General features: G+C 33.9%; 2 protein-coding genes across 3 annotated transcripts; one reads left to right on the plus strand and one right to left on the minus strand.

The window, feature by feature from the left end:
• The first annotated feature begins 6929 nt into the window (after positions 1–6929).
• Positions 6930–14631, plus strand: LOC116139340 (phosphatidylinositol 4-phosphate 5-kinase 9). Of its 2 annotated transcripts, none has more exons than XM_031425020.1 (9): positions 6930–7143; positions 8119–9508; positions 9956–10123; positions 10781–10946; positions 11483–11507; positions 11777–11951; positions 12335–12480; positions 13115–13271; positions 13661–14631. In XM_031425020.1, the coding sequence occupies exons 2-9, from the start codon at positions 8241–8243 to the stop codon at positions 13923–13925; spliced, it is 2370 nt and encodes a 789-aa protein (XP_031280880.1). In that variant the 5' UTR covers positions 6930–7143; positions 8119–8240; the 3' UTR covers positions 13926–14631. The 2 variants fall into 2 exon arrangements, with proteins under 2 accessions (XP_031280880.1, XP_031280879.1); XM_031425019.1 differs by having other exon boundaries at positions 6931–7143; positions 11397–11507; positions 11764–11951.
• Positions 14632–14749: 118 nt separating this feature from the next.
• Positions 14750–19835, minus strand: LOC116139341 (splicing factor 3A subunit 2). The gene is made up of 7 exons (XM_031425022.1): positions 19537–19835; positions 19273–19442; positions 18362–18438; positions 17652–17717; positions 17399–17473; positions 17238–17312; positions 14750–15625 (listed from the first exon to the last, which is right to left on the minus strand). Exons 1-7 carry the CDS (start codon positions 19686–19688, stop codon positions 15203–15205), a joined length of 1038 nt encoding a protein of 345 aa, XP_031280882.1. The 5' UTR covers positions 19689–19835; the 3' UTR covers positions 14750–15202.
• Between the last annotated feature and the right edge of the window lie 1138 nt (positions 19836–20973).

Here is a 20973-nt window from a genome sequence, read left to right on the forward strand (position 1 = left end):
TCGAGAGGAACTCTAAAGTGTATTTTTTTTTTGTGACCGAGGGTGTATGGGCCAGCTTGTGCGCACCTCAAATAAATCTCTCAGGACCCTGAAGTAAACGACCTGATAAATCTCTTCAATAGCCCCTTTTACTCTTTTACCATCAGATCACCCAATGATGGTTACTCTTAAGTGTATTACTCAAGAGGTCCTAAGTTTGAATCCTTTTAAATAGTCACGAAAACTCTTATCCGATTGATAATTTCAAGATCTCGAAAGATTAATTGAGATACTCATAAATTAGACCGAACCCTAGTTATTTAAAAAAAAAAAAGGTTGAAATACCAACGGATGGTAATAATGAGTTCACCTTCCAGAATAAAATCCTAAATGCGGACTCTCAATGGCGGATTAGATTATAATAAAGGGGTAGTCGGTTGTTATTTAAAATAAATTATTATGACAAGTATATATAAATGATACGCCGAAACATATTTTTTTAGTAGAAAATGATGGAGGCTTTACCTATTTGATATTAGAAACAATATATATATATATATATATTTTAAATGATGAGTAATGAAAGAAGACAAAATTGGCATATATAGTATTGTTAAAATTGTCATGGTCTCATGGAATTAATTTAATGTGGCAGTGTTTTTATGTATTGTCTGGTGTAAACGTACGTACTATGTCCCTCAGATGCCACAATCATTAAAGCATCCGATTCTACAGCAATTGGTTGGCAGCATAGTTATAGTTATTCCCATACATTAGTTAACTTATAGATTATAAATGGCTCATGGCCGTGTAAAAAGCCCCTCCTTATTGTTTTTATCTCTATTCTTTGAAACAAGATTTAATCTGTATCGTATTATTGAATTAGAGTTAACGACTTTTTCCCACTCAAGTAATAGTTTAATGACACTTTCTCACCCACATATTCTTAAAATATCATTTTATTATCCAAATTTTTATTTCGACAGCGAATAAAAAACAAACTCAATCTAGACTGTTGAGGTTTTTAAATAGAGGAGACCGATGAATCTTTTAGTGGTGAAAGTTGACTTTTGGTAGCTGAGATTGATCGAATTTGACTTGGAAATAGCGGTTGCGTAAACCCTAATCGTTTGAATGTTGGTGATTGGAGAGGTCAACGAGAGTAGGGTTTAAGGGATTTTGGTGAGTGATGATCGGAAAAAATAACATTTGAATAATAAAATGACTTTTGGAAATTACCATTAAACCAATATTTAAAGGAAAAGTCGTCTACTCATTATTATGTGAAACGCAGACATGGCACATGAGGCCGCATCAAAAGCCATACTCTACGAAGTTTGGTTGGTGAGTGACAAGTGACAACTGTAAAAAGTTGAAGCATGTAGGACATAACATCCATAAACCGACACCTCCAGTCTTAATTTCTTCATACAAAAGAGTCACAATGTTTCTGAAAAGTTGATAATGCGAGTTTACCTGTATCACTTACAACCAAGAACGTAATTATTCAATATTAGCATGAGGATTTCTTCTACTTCATTTTGACAATCATTATAAAGGGTGATGACGATGTATTACCCACCCCACCAGTAAGATGGATCATCCATCTTCTTCTCTACACCACGCGTTATTAATACAACACAATAAGTATGTTTCAATGATCCCTTAAATTACAGTACCATAATAACCAAATTAGCAATTGGTCCTCTCCTCAATGAATACGTAGGGGAAGGTTGCGACAGATAAAATCAGCAATAGGAATAGGTAGAGAAAGTCATCCCTAATTTATTATACTATGATTTATAATGAAATAATATTATACGTATAACATACTGGTAAACATCAATTAATACATTATCTATAAATAACCCTTTTTAAATAGCATAGTGCCTAAGACATTTTCACACGAACATGATCCTAGCTTATTGGGAAAACCTTATTATTTATACAGGTGGACAAATGAGCATATGATATTTTGGTAATTATATATATAGGACTTATGAGCTCATCAGACATGCTACTAATATTGGACAAATATATATATATATATATAAAAGAAATCGGCGGTGGAGATGGTCGGTAGCCGGCACGAGAGAAGAAAGTGATAAATGGTTTAGTAGAATTATGAACCGACCATTATTTCTCTATCATATAATCATGTGAGAGAGGAAGGCCAAAACCAAAAGACGTATAATTTTTTTTGGTGAGACTGAGTGGCATTATCTTCATCTGTCAAAATCACATGCTACCGACCGAGTTTACTCAGAGATTACCATGTCCATGTGCTTGTACCAGATTGCACATCTATATATAATATATACTAAAAGTGGCACCATTAAAATGCAATTAATTGTTAGGTATAAGGATCATATACCAAATTTGCTCTTCATAAAGTGAAGCATGCATATTAGATTGGATAGGCATCTTAAAAGTGGAGTCTACAAGTGGCGTTTCAAAGGTGGATTGTGGGGTGGGTTGGTTAATTTTTAATTATTATGTAGTTGTGGAAACATTACCCATATTTGACATTATAATGCTACTATATATAAATATCTATTTTGTTTGTGTCAACCATTTTACTTCTTATCTTATCTTCATAGGATTACGACCCTCATTTCATCTAAAAATTAAAATATATATCATGTTGTGTGATTGTTATATTTGCATTTACTTAAAAAAAAATACGTGCGATTTATCCTGGTATGAAAGTCAATATTATTGAAATATTTTTTCACCTCTTTCGTTACAATGAATGTATTTATTCTATGATTTATTATCACACTCATACAAGAAACAAATAAGTTTATATACTTGCTTTAAAAAAGAAAACCTAATATTACAAGAATCCATTTTTCCTAAGCCCAAACCAAGTTAGGAGTTTAATTACTTAGACTCTTCATAGAATAGACATCTGCGTGACCCCTTATTATTGAAGCGACCAACAACTCCAACAGTATTAGGGTTCAAGAGAGAATCTTGATAGGATTTAGAATGAAGAGTTGAAGTTGCACAACTATAAATAAATAATTGAAGGAATTGATGCAAATGTAAAAGAGAGAATACATATCACACTTTGTTCTTCCATTTTGGTCCACAATACGTTACAATATGCCAAACGAATATCATCCAACATGTGGAAGATGATATTAGATGCTGTGCAGTCATCAAATGCGTTCCACATGTGCTACCTAGGTGTGCATGTCTCCTTAATTATTGGATTTAATTAGTATTTGAGATCAAACCATTAACCACAACTTAACTTGCTTTTAGTTTACCTGATCAACTTTTGCCCACCGCTTCTTACCCTACTTAACTAATTCACCTATAACTGGGAAATACATATATTGTATTAACTAACAATTTTTTTTTTTTTTTTTCAATTTCTTAGAAATAATCCTATTCGAAAATCGAAAATGATAGGGTCACTGAAGGTTGTGTACCGAATCTGTGTACCGAATAACGTGACAAAATCCTGACCGTTGATTAATATTAACTGATAATGAATCAACGGTCAAGATTTTGTCACGTCATTCGGTGCACAGATTCGGTGCGTAACCTTCGATGGCTGTAGCATTACTCTTCTAAAATTTCAGTAGTGGTTAGACCAAATTACGACTTGTAATTATAAATTATTAGCTTAACCACAAACTTTATAGTAAAACGAGAAAAAATCATTTATGTACATATTATATTAAGAAACATTTTGATGCGTTCAATGCATTAGCTAGACAAGTTGCAAGGCCATTATCATGGAACTTAATTTAAGTAATGTAATCTCATCTATTAATTGTTGAGCTATAACGATATATTAATTTTTTTTTTTACATCTTTATTCTCAGTTGCTAATGGTATATACAACATGTTAAACCCTTCTAGATTCCACCAAAGATTAGATAAATTCATCATTTACATTAAACAACATCAATTTAACCATTTTTTTAAAGCATAATATATATTACAAGATTAATATCTTATTTTAACATATTTTATAGTTAAATGAAATTAAATCCGGCCCCTGTCCTTAGATTGCCCCACCTGAGCTTACAATAATTAATACATCCAGAGTTGTCGAAAGTTTATGTTTAAAATTCCTGTCATATGCTCTTTAATTTTTTATTGTTTTAAATAAATTTTATTAACTGAGAAATGGCCAACATATAGACGTCATCGATCTACTTCATATTTTTGTACCCCAATAATTTTTCTCGTGGAAATTTTATAATATTCTAACCAAAGAGTGAAAGAGGTTATTAAAATCAATGGGTATGAACACTTTGAGCTATAAATAATTGTTACATATATAATAAACTATGACTTAAAATATTAATTTTTCATGTCGGCATTAGAATATAATAATAACAACATGTAATTAATGTAAAAAAAACAAATTTGTTTTATTTCTTGATGAGTTGAATGCGTACATGCCGAGTACTCTTGCACTGTTTTTGTTTTTCAACTTTCTGATAATATAGTTAATGGTTACAAAAGACAAGTTGCATGGCAACTAGCATCAAAATTAATTTGATGTTGTAATTTAATATATAAATAAATCTTAAAGGATAAACGCGACGATTAAGGAAGTTTGTTCACTTCCTTAAGTTTTTAAATTCAAACGTTAGGACTATTTACTATAATAATATTGTAATTTATCTGATCCTTTTGACTTATAAGGTATTTAATAGATTCTGAAAATTAATTGAAATACGTATAAACTGATCTAAACATCTCGATTAAAATATATATATATATATATATATATTCCACCAAACTTAATCTTCTCAGATTAAATAATCTGATTTGGTAACATAGACTAAAGATATTGTTGCATTAACATATAAACAATATTATATATTTACTGTCATTGTAGATATGTTATTACGGTGAGGTTAAAAAATATAAACCTAATCAGTTAGTTAATGAGTGGGTAATGATCCCTCTGAACGAGACTATATTATAATCACCAAACCCGTACAAAACTAAACTTTAACTTAAATATGTATTTATTTAACATTTTATAAAGCGGAAGAAGCTACTTGGTACTTGAGCACTATTGAAAATTAAAAGTAATCTCCTTTTTAATTACAAGATAAGGTCCCATTATTATCATCATCAACCAATCTCCATTATAAATAGTGGAGGGGACCGAAGTATTCCAAATTAGATAAATATTAGAGAGATTATCAATTCGTAAATCGTGGATAAAATTTCAAAATCATTTAACTAAGGGATAATAGACAGTTAATTATTTAATTTTGTATAGGGATAAAAAAGTAATTGGATTGATTTAATTATTCTTGTCACATGTTTCCGCATGAGGTTTAGAGTAGTAGCAAGTTGATACCATTTGTTTCATTTATTCCAGATTACTACCCTTAAAGTAACACCGTTTGCTAAAATGTCATATACACTGTAGCGTGGAGTTTTCTTTGGTAGGAGACATGCTCACGTTAGCAATGTCCAAGCCAACGGTTTTTGGCTTTTTTCAACCGATTGCGAAGTCCAATGACTTATTTAAAACATTGAGTTTATAAGATGTTCAATTGACCTCGAAGATTAATTGAGGTCTGCGTAAAGTAGTCTGGACATCTCGATTATAATAATCCGTGCAAACTAGTCTGGATACCCCAATTATAATATATATAAGAATCCTTAAAACACTTTTTATAAGAAAAGCATTTTCCTTAATTTTTATATTAAATTAATGTATTTAAAACATTCAGCAGTGCCGTAGGGACTAAACTCATCTCACATTTAAGATGTGTTTGAAAATGTAATTATACCAAACGTTTGCATGTAAAATAATTGTTTAAAAAACGTTTTATGACAAAACTTTACTAGATTTTTATTATTTTTAAAAAGGAAAAAAATATAATAATTACAAGAGTTATTATTAGGTAATTAGCAGTCTACAATAATAATTAGTGAAAAGAGTATTTTAAAAATCTGGTAAACAACTTTCAAATTGATATGTACGCCTGCCCCTGATGCAAGTTACAAAAAAGACGGCTTCCTTTTAGGTTAGAAAACTTTACGTTGATATAGTGGGGCCAAGCCAACAAATCACAATCGAGCACAAACCAAGCCAAGTCAAAATTTTGTTTATCCTACGTGAGCTACAGAGGATCCACAAGCGACGTATTTATCGCCTTCTTATCCCTCTTCACTCATTATTTAATTTTAATTGCCATAAGAGGTAAGCATGGGCACCACCTTCTTGTTAATTGGGGCGCCCCTTTGTTAATTAACACTAATTACATTAGTGATTAAAACATCAGCTCTTGAGTATTTCTTTTCAACTGTCAAAACAGCAAACTGTAGTAAAATTGACCGGCTCCAGAATTGTCTTCTGCTAATGCAGTCATTGTCTAAATATGAGTAAATAAAATAAAATTTATGCATCACTTTTATTTTATTTGAAAAATCAAATTATTCTAAATATAAATTTTATTTTTCTCATTTTTAATTTAAAAATAATTTTTAAAAACTAAAATAAAATTCAAATTTTTTAGTTATATACATTTGATATAATATTAAAAACTATTTATGAATTAAAAATTATTGAACTCATTTTTATCAAGATTTATTGTATTTTTTGTTTAAAAAAAATTATATTTAAATTCTATATAAAACGGTCAAAATTTTGAAAAAAAATATAAAGAATTAATAATTTCAAACCCAAACATTAATGGATAATATATGTTTATGACATTATATAGATATTATTTAAATATATTTTATATAAACTCATGACATAATAATATCAACTATATTATAAAAATTACAAAAAAAATAAAAAAACGGATTTCAGTTAAAATTATCTTCTTGTGCAAGTATCAAACATCTTTGTCAAGAGTATTACAGTCTTGAATTGATTTGATTAAAAGCGTTTACCTTAATGGTTTTACAACTAGGCTTTTCAACAGCGTCATCATTGGGGGTTATTACGCCTCCTACTTTGTGTTAATGTTTGGCTAACGCAAACAGACAGTAAGCTCTACGTCTACATTGCTTGGGATTCGATCCAAATATCGTCAATGTCTTAAGACTTCATAAAAGTAAAACCTTCCATCAAACTTAGTCAGCTCCTCTTAACAACCACCGAACTACCACTTCACCGTCATCTTTTTTTTGTGATTCTCCTCCCTTCTTTTCCGCCATTGAAAGGTACTACTCCTCTTCCTCTCTCTTCATCATCTGCTTATACTTCACCTGCTGTTAAATTTTCAATTTATTTCTTTTTTGATTTATCTTACGATTTGTTATGGAAATGATTTTAAATATTATTAGATATATATATTTTTGTGTGTGTGTTGTATGCAAGCTAAGCTATGTGGCTGGATTTTTGTAGAGAGAAGGTGAAGCTAAAGAAAATTTACTATGAAGCATCTGGTGTGGATTAAATGCGTGTTTTTATTGCAGATTAAAGCTGAAAGGGATTCATTCTTTCTATTTTTCATTTAATAAGAAACATGTAGTAATTTTCTTATGGCTACACGTCTGGCTATGCGAATCAATTGACAGTTTGTGCTTTGTTGGGTAATTTAATTGTCTCTGCTGCATTCTTTTGAGAACTTAAGAGGCGGTTTTTAGGAGATTCAATTCTTTTTCTTCTTTCTTTATTTTTATTTTTACTTTTGTTCCCAAACATGAGTATGAACATGTTTTGAAAAAGTTTCTGAGTGAAATTATTCTTTTTAAAACAAATTATTTGTGAATATCACAAATAGGTTCTCTGCATCGCTATTGGAGAGGCTGAAAGATTTTTAGAAGGAATATTTTAATTGATATGGAAGTTTCTATCTACAGTTACTGGCATGATTTATTATAGTGGACACTCTGCTTTTGCCTCACAGTTGACTTTAATTATTTAACTGCACAGCTTATATTTTTCATTTTACCCCTCATATACATTCTTGTCGTTATAGCCTGGGAATCGTACTTTGTTCTTCCATAACTTTGAATGAGCATATTTGGTGGAAAAAAGTACCTTTTTGTGTTTTGTTTGAATGCATTTCATTTTCTTTTTTTTATTGATCCGTAACTGAGAAGCAGGACTCTTTCTGGGATGTCATCTTATGCTTTTTGAAATCCTTTATTCGGCAACTATTGATAAGTGTTTATCTTCTGTGGTTTTCATAGCTCAAACGACAAGGGATTTCAAAATTATCATCAGATTTCATTGTAAGCTATTTCTATGACATCTCTACTTGTCATAGTGACATATTACCTTGTAAGGAATTGTAACCTTTGAGGCATTATGCATGTCTGGCCCTGTGGCCATTGCTGGTAAAGCCGAAGGAGCACTTACTTGTGCAGATAGAACAAAGTCTCTTGATGCCATCTCTGACAAAGAGCATATATCTGGATTGACCAATGGTGAAGCTGTCCATACTACTGAAAGCAGCGGTTTTAGATTCGGGGAGCTCTTACGAACCAATGGGGAATCTTATTCTGGGTCATTACTGGGCAATGTACCTGAAGCACAAGGGAAATATGTTTGGACAGATGGTTGTATATATGAGGGTGAATGGCGACGTGGGATGAGACATGGAAATGGAAAAATTCTATGGCCTTCTGGAGCTGTTTATGAGGGTGAATTTTCAGTTGGTTATATTCATGGCACAGGAACTTATACTGGCTCTGATGGTTTGACCTTTAAGGGAAGATGGAAGTTGAATCTCAAACATGGGTTGGGGTATCAAGTTTACCCAAATGGAGATGTCTTTGAAGGCTCTTGGATCCAGGGAACACCTGAAGGGCCTGGTAAGTATACCTGGGCTAATGGCAACGTTTATTTGGGAAATATGAAAGGAGGGAAAATGTCAGGGAAAGGAACTCTTACCTGGAGAAATGGAGACTCATTTGAAGGGAGCTGGTTAAATGGTATGATGCATGGATTTGGAGTGTATACATGGAGTGATGGTGGTAGCTATGTTGGAACTTGGTCACGAGGTTTAAAAGATGGGAAAGGATCATTTTATCCCAATGGCAGCCGGGTTTCAGCTTCACAAGAACTGTACCTTGATGCTCTGAGAAAAAGAGGACTATTGCCAGATTTGAGAAAGCAAATGCATGCAAATGCCCATCATACTTCTTCAGTGGATATGGCAAATGCCAAGGTTGGTGGGAACCGAGTATCTCGTCGTATTTCAGCTGATAAACTCTCCAAGGGGAACTTAATAAATTTGGAGCAGTCTCGTGGCAGAAATGTTTCACTGGAAAGGCGTTGGAGCCTTGAGGTATCTATCGAAAAGGTGATTGGACATGATTCATCATTAGAGTTATCTGAATCTTTCTCAGAAGGCAGGGAGAAAGAGAGTGATACAAACGTACCACCAATCTTGGAACGTGAATATATGCAAGGTGTTTTGATCAGTGAACTTGTTTTAAATAACAGTTTTTCACAATCCTCTAGAAGAGAGAAACGCCGACAAAAAAAACTAGTGAAAGAAGTTAAGAGACCTGGCGAAACAATCATTAAAGGTCACAGGAGTTATGATTTAATGCTTAGTTTACAACTTGGAATCAGGTATGCTTTCTTTTTCTTAGTCATATTATGTTCCCTCACTTGACAATTAATTAGAGATCCCTTTTTTGATGAAAAAAAGAAACATATTTTCTGCAAGTATATTGCATGATTTCCTGATAGCTTTATGCTTTTCTTCGTCAATCACTATAGGATTACTTAGTAGTATGCTCTTTGTTTCTATTCTTAACAACCCCATTTAGCGAATTCCTTTTATAGGCAACTAAAAGTGTATCTACTTAGCATGTGTGCTACTACACATTTTTATGCTATTACTTAAATGAGGTAATTAATAATTTTATTTAATGATGTCCATTGTGTGTAACTCATGAAAAAACAGATTACACTTGGTTTAGAAATAATGTAAATGTTATCTTGGTTGTTTTCTGTGTCATTACTCATTATATTGTTTTGAAATCTTGAAGCTACAACATGCTTTTATTTGGTCAGATATACTGTGGGGAAAATAACTCCTGTACAAAGGCGAGAAGTTCGAGCATCAGACTTTGGTCCGCGGGCAAGTTTTTGGATGAATTTTCCGAAAGAAGGGTCTCAACTAACTCCGACTCATCAATCAGAAGATTTCAAGTGGAAAGACTATTGCCCGATGGTTTTCAGGTTACTAAATAATTCTCATTTTGTTTCAGTTCAAAAATTAGTTTGCAGCCCGCCTATGTTATGGGTCTGCTTTGTTTTCTTGGTGGCTCATTAATTTTTCCAGTTTTGACGTTTCATTATATTTGTAAACTGTAAAACACAATTTTTTCAGAAAATAAGTCATGTTTTGAACTTGTTTGCAATAAATCTTATATGACACAATCTCTTCTAAAGAAGTGGACTACTTGCTGTCATATTCTTCATATTTAATTGATCGTAAATGAAGCATAAAATGCTTGTGTGCTTCGTTTCAACTCTATAATCAGTAAGCACTATAAGGAACAATTTATTTTACCAGTATGTGGTCAAATGCTTTAGTTTGCTCTTATAGTAGTGCGTGACAGAGGGAACCTGTATTTAGCTAAGATTTTGTGAATTAATTCTTCTTACACTCTTAACAGATTTTTTTTTTTGTTTTTTGTTTGGGACTCATAAGCATATGCCTGACTGTTCTTTAGATTTTGAAAAAAGGAAAAAAATATTCGGAAAAAGCTATTAGTGATGACTTGTAATTCTTTGCTCTGGTGTTCAAAATATCTATTGTATATTTCTCTGTGGATCTCAAGCTATAATTTCCCATATTTTTCTTATGCATTTCATTCTAAATACTCGTTACAGGAATTTAAGGGAGATGTTCAAAATTAACGCAGCTGACTACATGATGTCCATTTGTGGAAATGATGCTCTCAGGGAACTTTCTTCTCCTGGGAAAAGCGGTAGTGTCTTTTTCCTTTCCCAAGATGATCGTTTCATGATTAAGACACTCCGGAAATCTGAAGTGAAGGTTTTCCTTCTCAGTCTAGTGCTTGTGTTCGTCTTTTGTTTTGTTATTCCAGTTTTTCTGTTTCATTATATTGTAAACTGCAAAAACAAAAATTTTCAGGCAATAATTATTTTTTTGAACTTGTTTGCAATAAATCTTAGTTTACATTATCACTTCTAATACGGATCATTAAAATAGTTTATAGGGAGAAGAAGTAGGATCCAGGATTCAAAAATGGAGAGGAAGAACTTGGGTGTTTTTTACAGTTTGGAGATAACTAACTAATTATTTGTCCTGCCACACACAGCATTCATCGCATGCGTCTTGCATATGCTTTTCAATTGAGCATTTTTATACTAATAAATGATACATTCATAATTTACCATCTTTGATGTTCTATATCTATCTCATTATCTTATTTCTGTTTTCTTTAATGATTTTAGCTTCTAGTAACTGTCTCCTAATGTGTAGGTTCTTCTAAGAATGCTCCCAAATTATCATCATCATGTGAGGTCATATGAAAACACACTCATAACAAAATTTTTTGGTCTTCACAGGATCAAACCTTCAAGTGGTCAAAAGGTAATAAACACTGTGAATTACTGCTTTCCCCATACTGTTAACTTGATATACTGTTAGTTTCAGGATGATCCTTTTCATGTATGCTCTCAGAAATTTCTTTCTCCTATATATTATTACAAGCCAATATGACATTGTTTAATAGTTGGGTTTTCCATGGCTTACCTCACTGCTACTGTTCATGGAACCTGCTTTCAAGAATGTTGAAATCTCTTTATCACAAGACGCTAATAGTTGTAAACTAATTCATACTTCGCAGTTTCGCTTTGTAGTGATGGGAAATATGTTCTGCACAGAACTAAGGATCCATCGGAGATTTGATTTGAAGGGCTCATCATTGGGGCGCTCAACAGACAACATTGAAATTGACGAGAACACAACACTAAAGGATTTGGATCTAAACTACAGCTTTTATTTGGAACCTTCTTGGAGAGAAGCTTTATTAACGTAAGTGATACCTCCTACCTCCTAAACTGCGACATCATTGTATATTTGTCTTCAAAATGACATATGAACTACTGGAGGACTTCCTATTTCTTTGTGTGGTGAGAGACTTTATATAATTTGGAGAGGTGTACTGATGTTATTAGTCTTCCTTTTATCTAAAATATTATATGAACTAATTTATTGGAACTCCATAGCCTTCATTTGCGAGAATATAGATGGCTAGCCTTTCCAAATATCAGACCTAAATTTTTTAATTTACTAGTGTTATACTTGTAATTAACATAAATGCTTTGTATTTTATCAATATAATATCTAACTTATTTGATGCACACCATCGTGGTTCTGTTGGTTATGTTTTTATTTGCATATCTATCATTATGCAGGCAGATAGAAATCGACAGCAAATTTTTGGAAGCTCAACACATTATGGATTACAGCCTTTTGCTGGGTGTGCATTATCGAGCTCCCCAGCACTTGCGGTCTCTCATGAATATGCAAGCAGATGGATTGGGAATTGTTGCAGAGGATGGTAGGCATCAGATTTACAGTCTAATGTTGTATTAGCAATTCATGCAGGCCAGCTTAGTCTGCTTGGAGTAAAATTCAAAAGGAGATAAATTAACTAAATCCTTTCATGGTTATTAGATAACATAGTCGGTGTAGAGAAAAAGATGCATCCAGTAAGGTTGAACCCATGCATAAAATACAGTAGCGTTTTGGTGGATAGAATTGTAATGAAAACGAGAGTTGTTAAATAGAATCTAAGTAGAGTTATTTTGGTCAAAGTTATAATATTGCTCGTTGAAGTTTCCAGATCAAGGTCTGTATGCCTCTGACTTAAATAAAGTGGAACCACCTATAAATTCTCAGTAAGAACCAAGTGAAACAGTGGGCTGTTTCTGTGTGGTGCACAAGAAACTGATTGCTTAGACTGGAATGAGTCACTTGGTTTTCTTACCTATATTGTGTGTCGTCTAATGGGTGGATAAGAAACAATGCATTTTACTCAATAGTACATGACCTAGACACCTCATAATTGATCTATCCTTTGATTCTGCTCTGAAATTAAACATCTTGTTAATATAGCTTGCATAGCTGTGCAATCTATTAGGAGAATAAACTGATATCAATTTTTTGGTGGTGTTCCACTGTCAAATCTATAGAGGACGAAATCTCCAACTACCCAGAAGGCCTTGTTTTGGTCCCTCGTGGAACGGATGATAATAGTGTTGTTGTGGGCCCTCACATCAGAGGTAGTCGGTTGCGAGCATCATCTGCTGGTTATGAGGAGGTGGATCTCCTTCTCCCTGGTACAGCAAGGTATTATATCTTGGCACCTAACAGATGGCTTTTTCCTATTACTATTATATCATCACCAAAGCCATATTAGAATATCCTTGCATTATGAAAACTTAGGAGACTGTTCATCCCTCCAAAGTTGCCTTAGCAGATTTGGGTACCTTATGGACCCCCCTGTCAGATTGATAAATCATAACAAAATGAGGCATACAAAGTTTACTCTCCAATGAAACCAAGAATGCTTGATGTCAAAGTATGAAACACGTTACATGCTATGCAAGTTAAAAATTATAGATACCTAATTTGATCAGCTTCATTTATTTGTTGTAAATGAATTAAGATCTACTAAAAGTTCCGGCAGTATATGAATTTTATCTTTTATTTTGCCTAAACTATTACTTGCTAAGCAGACTGCAGATTCAGCTTGGTGTGAACATGCCATCAAGGGCGCAGCTAATTCCTGGGACGCAAGAAGAACTATTTCATCAGTCATATGATGTTGTTCTGTACCTGGGTATCATTGATATTTTGCAAGATTACAACATGTCTAAGAAGATTGAACGTGCATACAAATCTCTTCAATTTGATTCTGTATCCATCTCTGCTGTAGACCCTACGTTCTACTCCCAGCGGTTCTTGGAATTTATTAAGAAAGTGTTCCCCGTTACAAGTTAAAAGGTTTTGGATATTGCCTAGTCCTTTGGTTCCCCATTTTGAGCATGCCAGGTGACATTCCACGAATGGCTATTGTAGATGTATTGCAAAAGGCGTGATAATTACATGGGGGTTGTAAGTATTGTGAAGAAATCGGCTTGTAGAAGCGCATTAAAGAGCTGAGTTTGATGGTAAGAGATTTTGTGTTGTCTGACCATGAATGGTTCCATTTTGTGACTAATGAAGCACATGCAAATTTCATGTTTTATGCCTTGCTGCTCAGTTTATGATTCGTGAATTTGATATGATTATCATGAGCACGAAGTAAAATAGTCTGGAATTGATGGATATAAGGTAGATGAATTTGGCCGATCTTCCAAAAGTGAACCAAATGATGCACTGGAAGGTATCAGGGTGGGAAGCTCAAATGCCATCCATGATCTTGATGCAAATTGAAGTTTGATGCTTAATCATTACGGTGGAATAACCTCGAGTTTGATATATTTACAGGCGCCAACTTAAGGAGTCTACTTTACATAATATAATCAGGAAAATTTACGAAACATGTTAACTAATTGATTACAATAAATTGGATTAGAACTGCCGATTGGATGAGAGCCTCAATGGCCAATGGTCACCCTTCAGTGCCTGAAGAGACTTTGCAACGTATTACTTACTATAAAAATCAGAGTCAATGATCACTCCAGTTATCAATTTAAAATTTAAATAACGGGTGCACTGGAGTTCTATATTTTCTGCAGATTGAAGCTATAAGACCCAAAACAACAGATTCTGTCAATATTTTAAAGAATTGATTGATTAAATTTTGTATCATACACTTTGCATTTGTAATGTAGCATAAATTATCAGTTGGCTGAGTACAATTCAACATCTTCTAGTCTGATTGATAGTTTAGAGATGGCTGTATCAATCCACAAATGCAGCTCTAAGCCAAATTTTACATTTCACACCAGACTTCGCTCCAAAAACACTTTTGTAAAGTTTACCTTTTTTACTTTTTCGCAACTTCACTTTCTGAACAGTACTCATTTCTTGGGGGAAAAAAATAATACAGAAGTCAGAAAGACAAAAACTAGAAGTACAGTTTCAACCTAACTATTGAGATGCAGTTCTCAATTTAATTGACACATCAGATATGATAACCAACAGTATATCTAATGCATCAAGTATCACGCAACCTGCAATTTGGGATTAGACAACTTGCATCCACACTGCATCAAAACCAGCTGCACGACAACTTCTTTAAGATATGCTATGAACCAGAAGTCAGGGAGACATTACTGTCCCATGTTAGGAGGCGGTGGAGGTGGACGAAGACCCTGATTCTGCATCTGTTGGCCCATAAAACCTTGAGGAGGAGGCCTACCCATTTGAGTACCAGGAGTGAAATTTGCCATTGTCCCGCTGCCACCAGGAGGGGGTGGAGGAGCAGGTGGAGCTCCACCAGGAGGCATGGGTCTAGGGCCATTGCCCATTGGAGGGGGAGGAGGAGGTAATGATCCACTCATTGGCGGAGGTGGGACTCTAGGTGGATTTCCAGTAGGCACGCCTGGTGGTAATCCTTGTGGAGGAGGAGGCGGTGGCGGTGGAGCTTGGGATAGAGGCCTTGGAGGAACACCTGGCGCTGTGGTGCCATTTGCTGCAGGGGTCACTTGCGGTTTACTTGCCTCTGGTGGTTTGGTTTTAAAATACAACTGCAGCTGCACATTTCAAATAGAAAGAAAAACTTCACAAAAACTCGGGGAAAAAACAAAAAAAAAAAAAACTTTTTGCAGTCAGATCAATTCCTATCCTGCCAGTGTCAAAAATTGGATCCAGTTCAGCTAGTCAGCTGAGTAACATGATTTGTTAAGTCATAACATAGGAACGCAGGGAACTATCTATAATAGAAGTCAAAACTAAAACTGGACCCACTAGCTTAAACTTCTAAAATCCATGTGAAGTTACATGCAAATCAAAGAGGACAAAGGTTGAACCCACATAAAACAACCATATCAATGGTCCCATCAAGCAGAATGGACTGGAGCTGACAAAATGGAAGAACAAAGGGCAGTTAGAAGCATACTAACCGTGAACATCTTTGAGTCTGGATCCCAATGTGAGAAGAACTTGGGAGTGGATTTGTCAATCTCTGTGCTAGGAACCTGAGACATAAATTAAACAATAAGAAATAGCCAATATTTCCACAAGATGAAAAGATCAGAAGCATGCAAGAAGATGGTTGATTTACCTTAAAAGCTACGATCTCATATGGTTCTGCTGCAAACAGAAGATACTGAAATCTCTTATCAAATGGTTGAACTCTCTGTGTAATAATAAAAAAAGATTAGTACATGATCTTGTGTAAGCAGAGGCGGAGGATAATTAGAACTTTTTATTAATCTACATGGAGTGCAATAAAATTGGGAAAGGAAAAGATTATAAATATAGAATATCATGAAAAAAGCATTAGGCTCCGAACTTGAATAAAATATGGAACCTGCCTGCTCAAAAGATGACATAAATCGATGCCTTGGTTTTGATAGATCTTCTATTTCAGGATACTCAATCTGCAGCGAAACCAAATTATCATTACCTAGAAGTAATATAAATGATGCATTACAGCATTGAAGAGCAAACGATTAAAACAGTTAAGGGTGCATTTGGGAGGCAGGACTGGACTATTTTTTGTGATTGGAATTGGACTGGACGATCTATAGTTCTATCTCTTGTTTGGTAAAACTATGGATCCGGACTATGAATATAAGTTCTCATATATATGAAAAATTTTAAGTAATACAAATTGGTAGACAATTGAATTTTTATGGTTAATTAATATTAAATAACAATATTTTAGCTTTAGCTTGCTAATTCAATTAGCAGAATGACGTTATAAATAAAATGAAATATATTTATTTGGTTTAGAATAACTAAAAAAAATTAAAAACAATGATTTCAAATCAACTATAACAAAAATGCTTAATTTTTAGAGTTATTAAGTCCAAGCCTAAGGTGTCCCACATATATGGGCGGTCCACTANCATCAATTCCTATCCTGCCAGTGTCAAAAATTGGATCCAGTTCAGCTAGTCAGCTGAGTAACATGATTTTGTTAAGTCATAACATAGGAACGCAGGGAACTATCTATAATAGAAGTCAAAACTAAAACTGGACCCACTAGCTTAAACTTCTAAAATCCATGTGAAGTTACATGCAAATCAAAGAGGACAAAGGTTGAACCCACATAAAACAACCATATCAATGGTCCCATCAAGCAGAATGGACTGGAGCTGACAAAATGGAAGAACAAAGGACAGTTAGAAGCATACTAACCGTGAACATCTTTGAGTCTGGATCCCAATGTGAGAAGAACTTGGGAGTGGATTTGTCAATCTCTGTGCTAGGAACCTGAGACATAAATTAAACAATAAGAAATAGCCAATATTTCCACAAGATGAAAAGATCAGAAGCATGCAAGAAGATGGTTGATTTACCTTAAAAGCTACGATCTCATATGGTTCTGCTGCAAACAGAAGATACTGAAATCTCTTATCAAATGGTTGAACTCTCTGTGTAATAATAAAAAAAGATTAGTACACGATCTTGTGTAAGCAGAGGTGGAGGATAATTAGAACTTTTTATTAGTCTACATGGAGTGCAATAAAATTCGGAAAGGAAAAGATTATAAATATAGAATATCATGAAAAAGGCATTAGGCTCCGAACTTGAATAAAATATGGACCCTACCTGCTCAAAAGATGACATAAATCGATGCCTTGGTTTTGATAGATCTTCTATTTCAGGATACTCAATCTGCAGCGAAACCAAATTATCATTACCTAGAAGTAGAATAAATGATGCATTACAGCATTGAAGAGCAATCGATTAAAACAGTTAAGGGTGCATTTGGGAGGCAGGACTGGACTATTTTTTGTGATTGGAATTGGACTGGACTACCTATACTTCTATCTCTTGTTTGGTAAAACTATGGATCCGGACTATGAATATAAGTTCTCATATATATAAAAAAACTTTAAGTAATATAAATTGGTAGACAATTGAATTTTTATAGTTAATTAATATTAAATAACAATATTTTAGCTTTTGTTTGCTAATTCAATTAGCAGAATGATGTTATAAATAAAATGAAATATATTTATTTGGTTTAGAATAACTAAAAAAAATTAAAAACAATGATTTCAAGTCAACTATAACAAAAATGCTTAATTTTTAGAGTTATTAAGTCCAATCCTAAGGTGTCCCACATATGGCGGTCCAATACCATAGTATTAATTTTTGGATTTGGTACTATTAGTCCAATCGCTTAAAATGCCACAAAACATGGGGCCAACACAAAAATCACTTAAAACAGTCCAATCCAACTTTGTCCCGATCCCAAACTCAACTAAAAGACAATACAGTTTCTTATAAAAGATGAAAAAAGAATTATCATGCACCTGAAAAAGGAGAGATCTCTGCTTCGTCTCTGGATCAAATTGCTTTGTCACACGATACCCAGGCCTACCAATTTTTACTGCATGATCACCACATATATACATATTAGTTTGTATATTCAAGAAAAATATTTCTAAAGTCATGGATAATTGATAAACCACAATTCTTGCAGAATCAAGTGGAAAGGATAATAGAAATCAGTGAGATAGTTAAAACAAAATATATATCAAAAACATTCTCAATGTTATCAACCAAAAAATATAAAAAATGGTTGCACAACTCAAAGTGACCTGAACACATCATTGTCGGCTTATGGATACACCTCTCCTAGCCTTGTTTCTAAATTAAAGTCAAATAACACTCACAAAAGTAATGACTTCACGAGCAGAATTCATAGATAAGGTCATGGATAAACCATTCTTGTGAGTTTTGAAATCAAGGGAGAAAGGAAATACACCAGGGCGGTTAATTAGATAAGAAAACATCTATTTATTAAAACCAAAAATAAAATGACTGCTCAGTCGTTGGAGTACCTTACTCTAAACAAAGCGGTAGTGATCAAACTCCAATAGTTTATGGCTTATTGCTCGCATTCGCTGCGGTGCATCAAATTAGGGCACCTACTTAGCTAAAAAGCTAACTCTCACAAATTTTCGATATAAATACCAACCTGGTTAATTAACCCCACAACAATCACACAGTACCCTTAGTGACGATCACATAATACCCTCAATTCTAAAATTATACGCAATATCATCTATTTTATGTAACTCATGTATACTCAAATTAGATCAAAATTTTCTCCTTTTCAAGAAATTATGCAACGATTTGACCTAAATCAGTTATTTCTCGTCACAATAATCATGCAGACTAGGTGTTTGACATAACGGTTGAGAGAAGTGGGAAAAAATACCTGTCTTGCGAACAGAAACTTTACGCTTGTGGGGCTGAGGCTGAGCAGGAGCTTCCTTAGCTTCCCGAGCAGCTCGCTTAGCCAAATTGGTTTGGTGTCGTTTGCCCTGTGTGTGGGCCAAATAATTACCTTCATTGTTGTGCAATGTCAAACACAGCTTACACTCGTAACTACAAACAAAACAAAACCCACAACAGAAATCACATAATTAGTTTAGTTACTTGCATCGAACAAATTAAGCTGGAAATGGATGGAGTGACCTACCTTCCGAGGTGGTTGCGCATGAAATAAGGGTCTTTGGCGAGATCGATAGTTTCCAGCGCCAGCCTGCGGAGGCGCTCGCGACGGTCGATGGCTTCATTCTGGGCAGAGGCCGCGCCACCGCTGCCGGGCTTCGAACCCCACTCTCTGTCCATTTTTATTTAGCTAATAATCGCTCCCTCGACTTCGACGCTATTTATGTAGTTCGGATTTTCAGAAGGCGGTTTGGGATCGAAATAGGCCCGGCCCAGATCCGCCCAATTTGGAATAGATCTTCGGATTGAAGATCAAACATTGAAAAGAAAAACTACTTAAGTTTAGATAATCACTAATAATTTTAATTTAATTAAATTAATTTATTCACTTTAATATAAAGATAAACCATTAAAAAACAAAAAGAATAAAATATTTTATATTTAAAATAGAAGGTGGAGTTAAAGAAGAACATGATGGGACGAAAAATCAAACCCCTAATTTTAATTCAAAAGACATCATAATATAACAGAATTGGGCCCTCATCACCAAACTTATTGGGCCTGCAATTAAACATGACCATTCCCGTACCAATAAAATATCATCCAATTATAGTTGCCGACGCATGCTACCATGCCCCCATTTTAGTCCACAATTAATGTAATTTGTGATTGGAGATGCCATAGCTATCACAGAAGGTGAGATGCTCATTCTTCCTTTGGTTTATTCCCAAAAAAAAGTGGAACAACACAAAATTAACAAAAACCCCTTTTAAGATTTTATACCTTTCAACTACATTTACTCTTATATATTTATCTTTAATGTGAAGGCTAATCTTCAAAAGTGCGGGCCAAATCTCCAAATTAGACTTATTAATTACTAATTAAAGGACCCATTTTGTTATCTCTTTAGAGAAGATACATATGGTGACGGTCCTGATGGCAAGAGCTCATTTGGGGTATTCATAATTATCGTTAAATTTATCTGTACGAAAAATATCTAATAGATAATTATATGAGGTTAGTCTGACGATTAAAAATGTTTTTTCACTTCATTGAGTTTTTTGATCGAACTTTGTGGATACTTATCACATTGTGACTTATCTGATCTTTTGGATTTGTAAGGTATCTAATAGACTTTAGAGATTAGTTAAAGTACGTATAAACTGACTCAGATACTCCGGTTACCAAAAAAAAAAAAAAATATATATATATATATATAACAAGAGGATTGAAAATTTCTCGTGGTATTGTTTGCTTTTTCCTTTGAAGGGACAAGCTCTACAACAAACTAAAGTAAACAGGTCCTACATGGTGATGATATTTATGTGCCAACAGATGCTTCAATATAAAATTTGAATCAATATTGTTTCCCACATGATCATTGTTGTGTCATCATACTGTTAAAACCACGTGGGATCTTTCAGTTGGCCTAAAAAATTGAACCCCGTTTAGAGTTGTTAAAGAG

Source organism: Pistacia vera, unplaced genomic scaffold (genome assembly GCF_008641045.1).
Source record: "Pistacia vera cultivar Batoury unplaced genomic scaffold, PisVer_v2 Contig35, whole genome shotgun sequence".
Taxonomy (NCBI): Eukaryota; Viridiplantae; Streptophyta; class Magnoliopsida; order Sapindales; family Anacardiaceae; genus Pistacia; species Pistacia vera.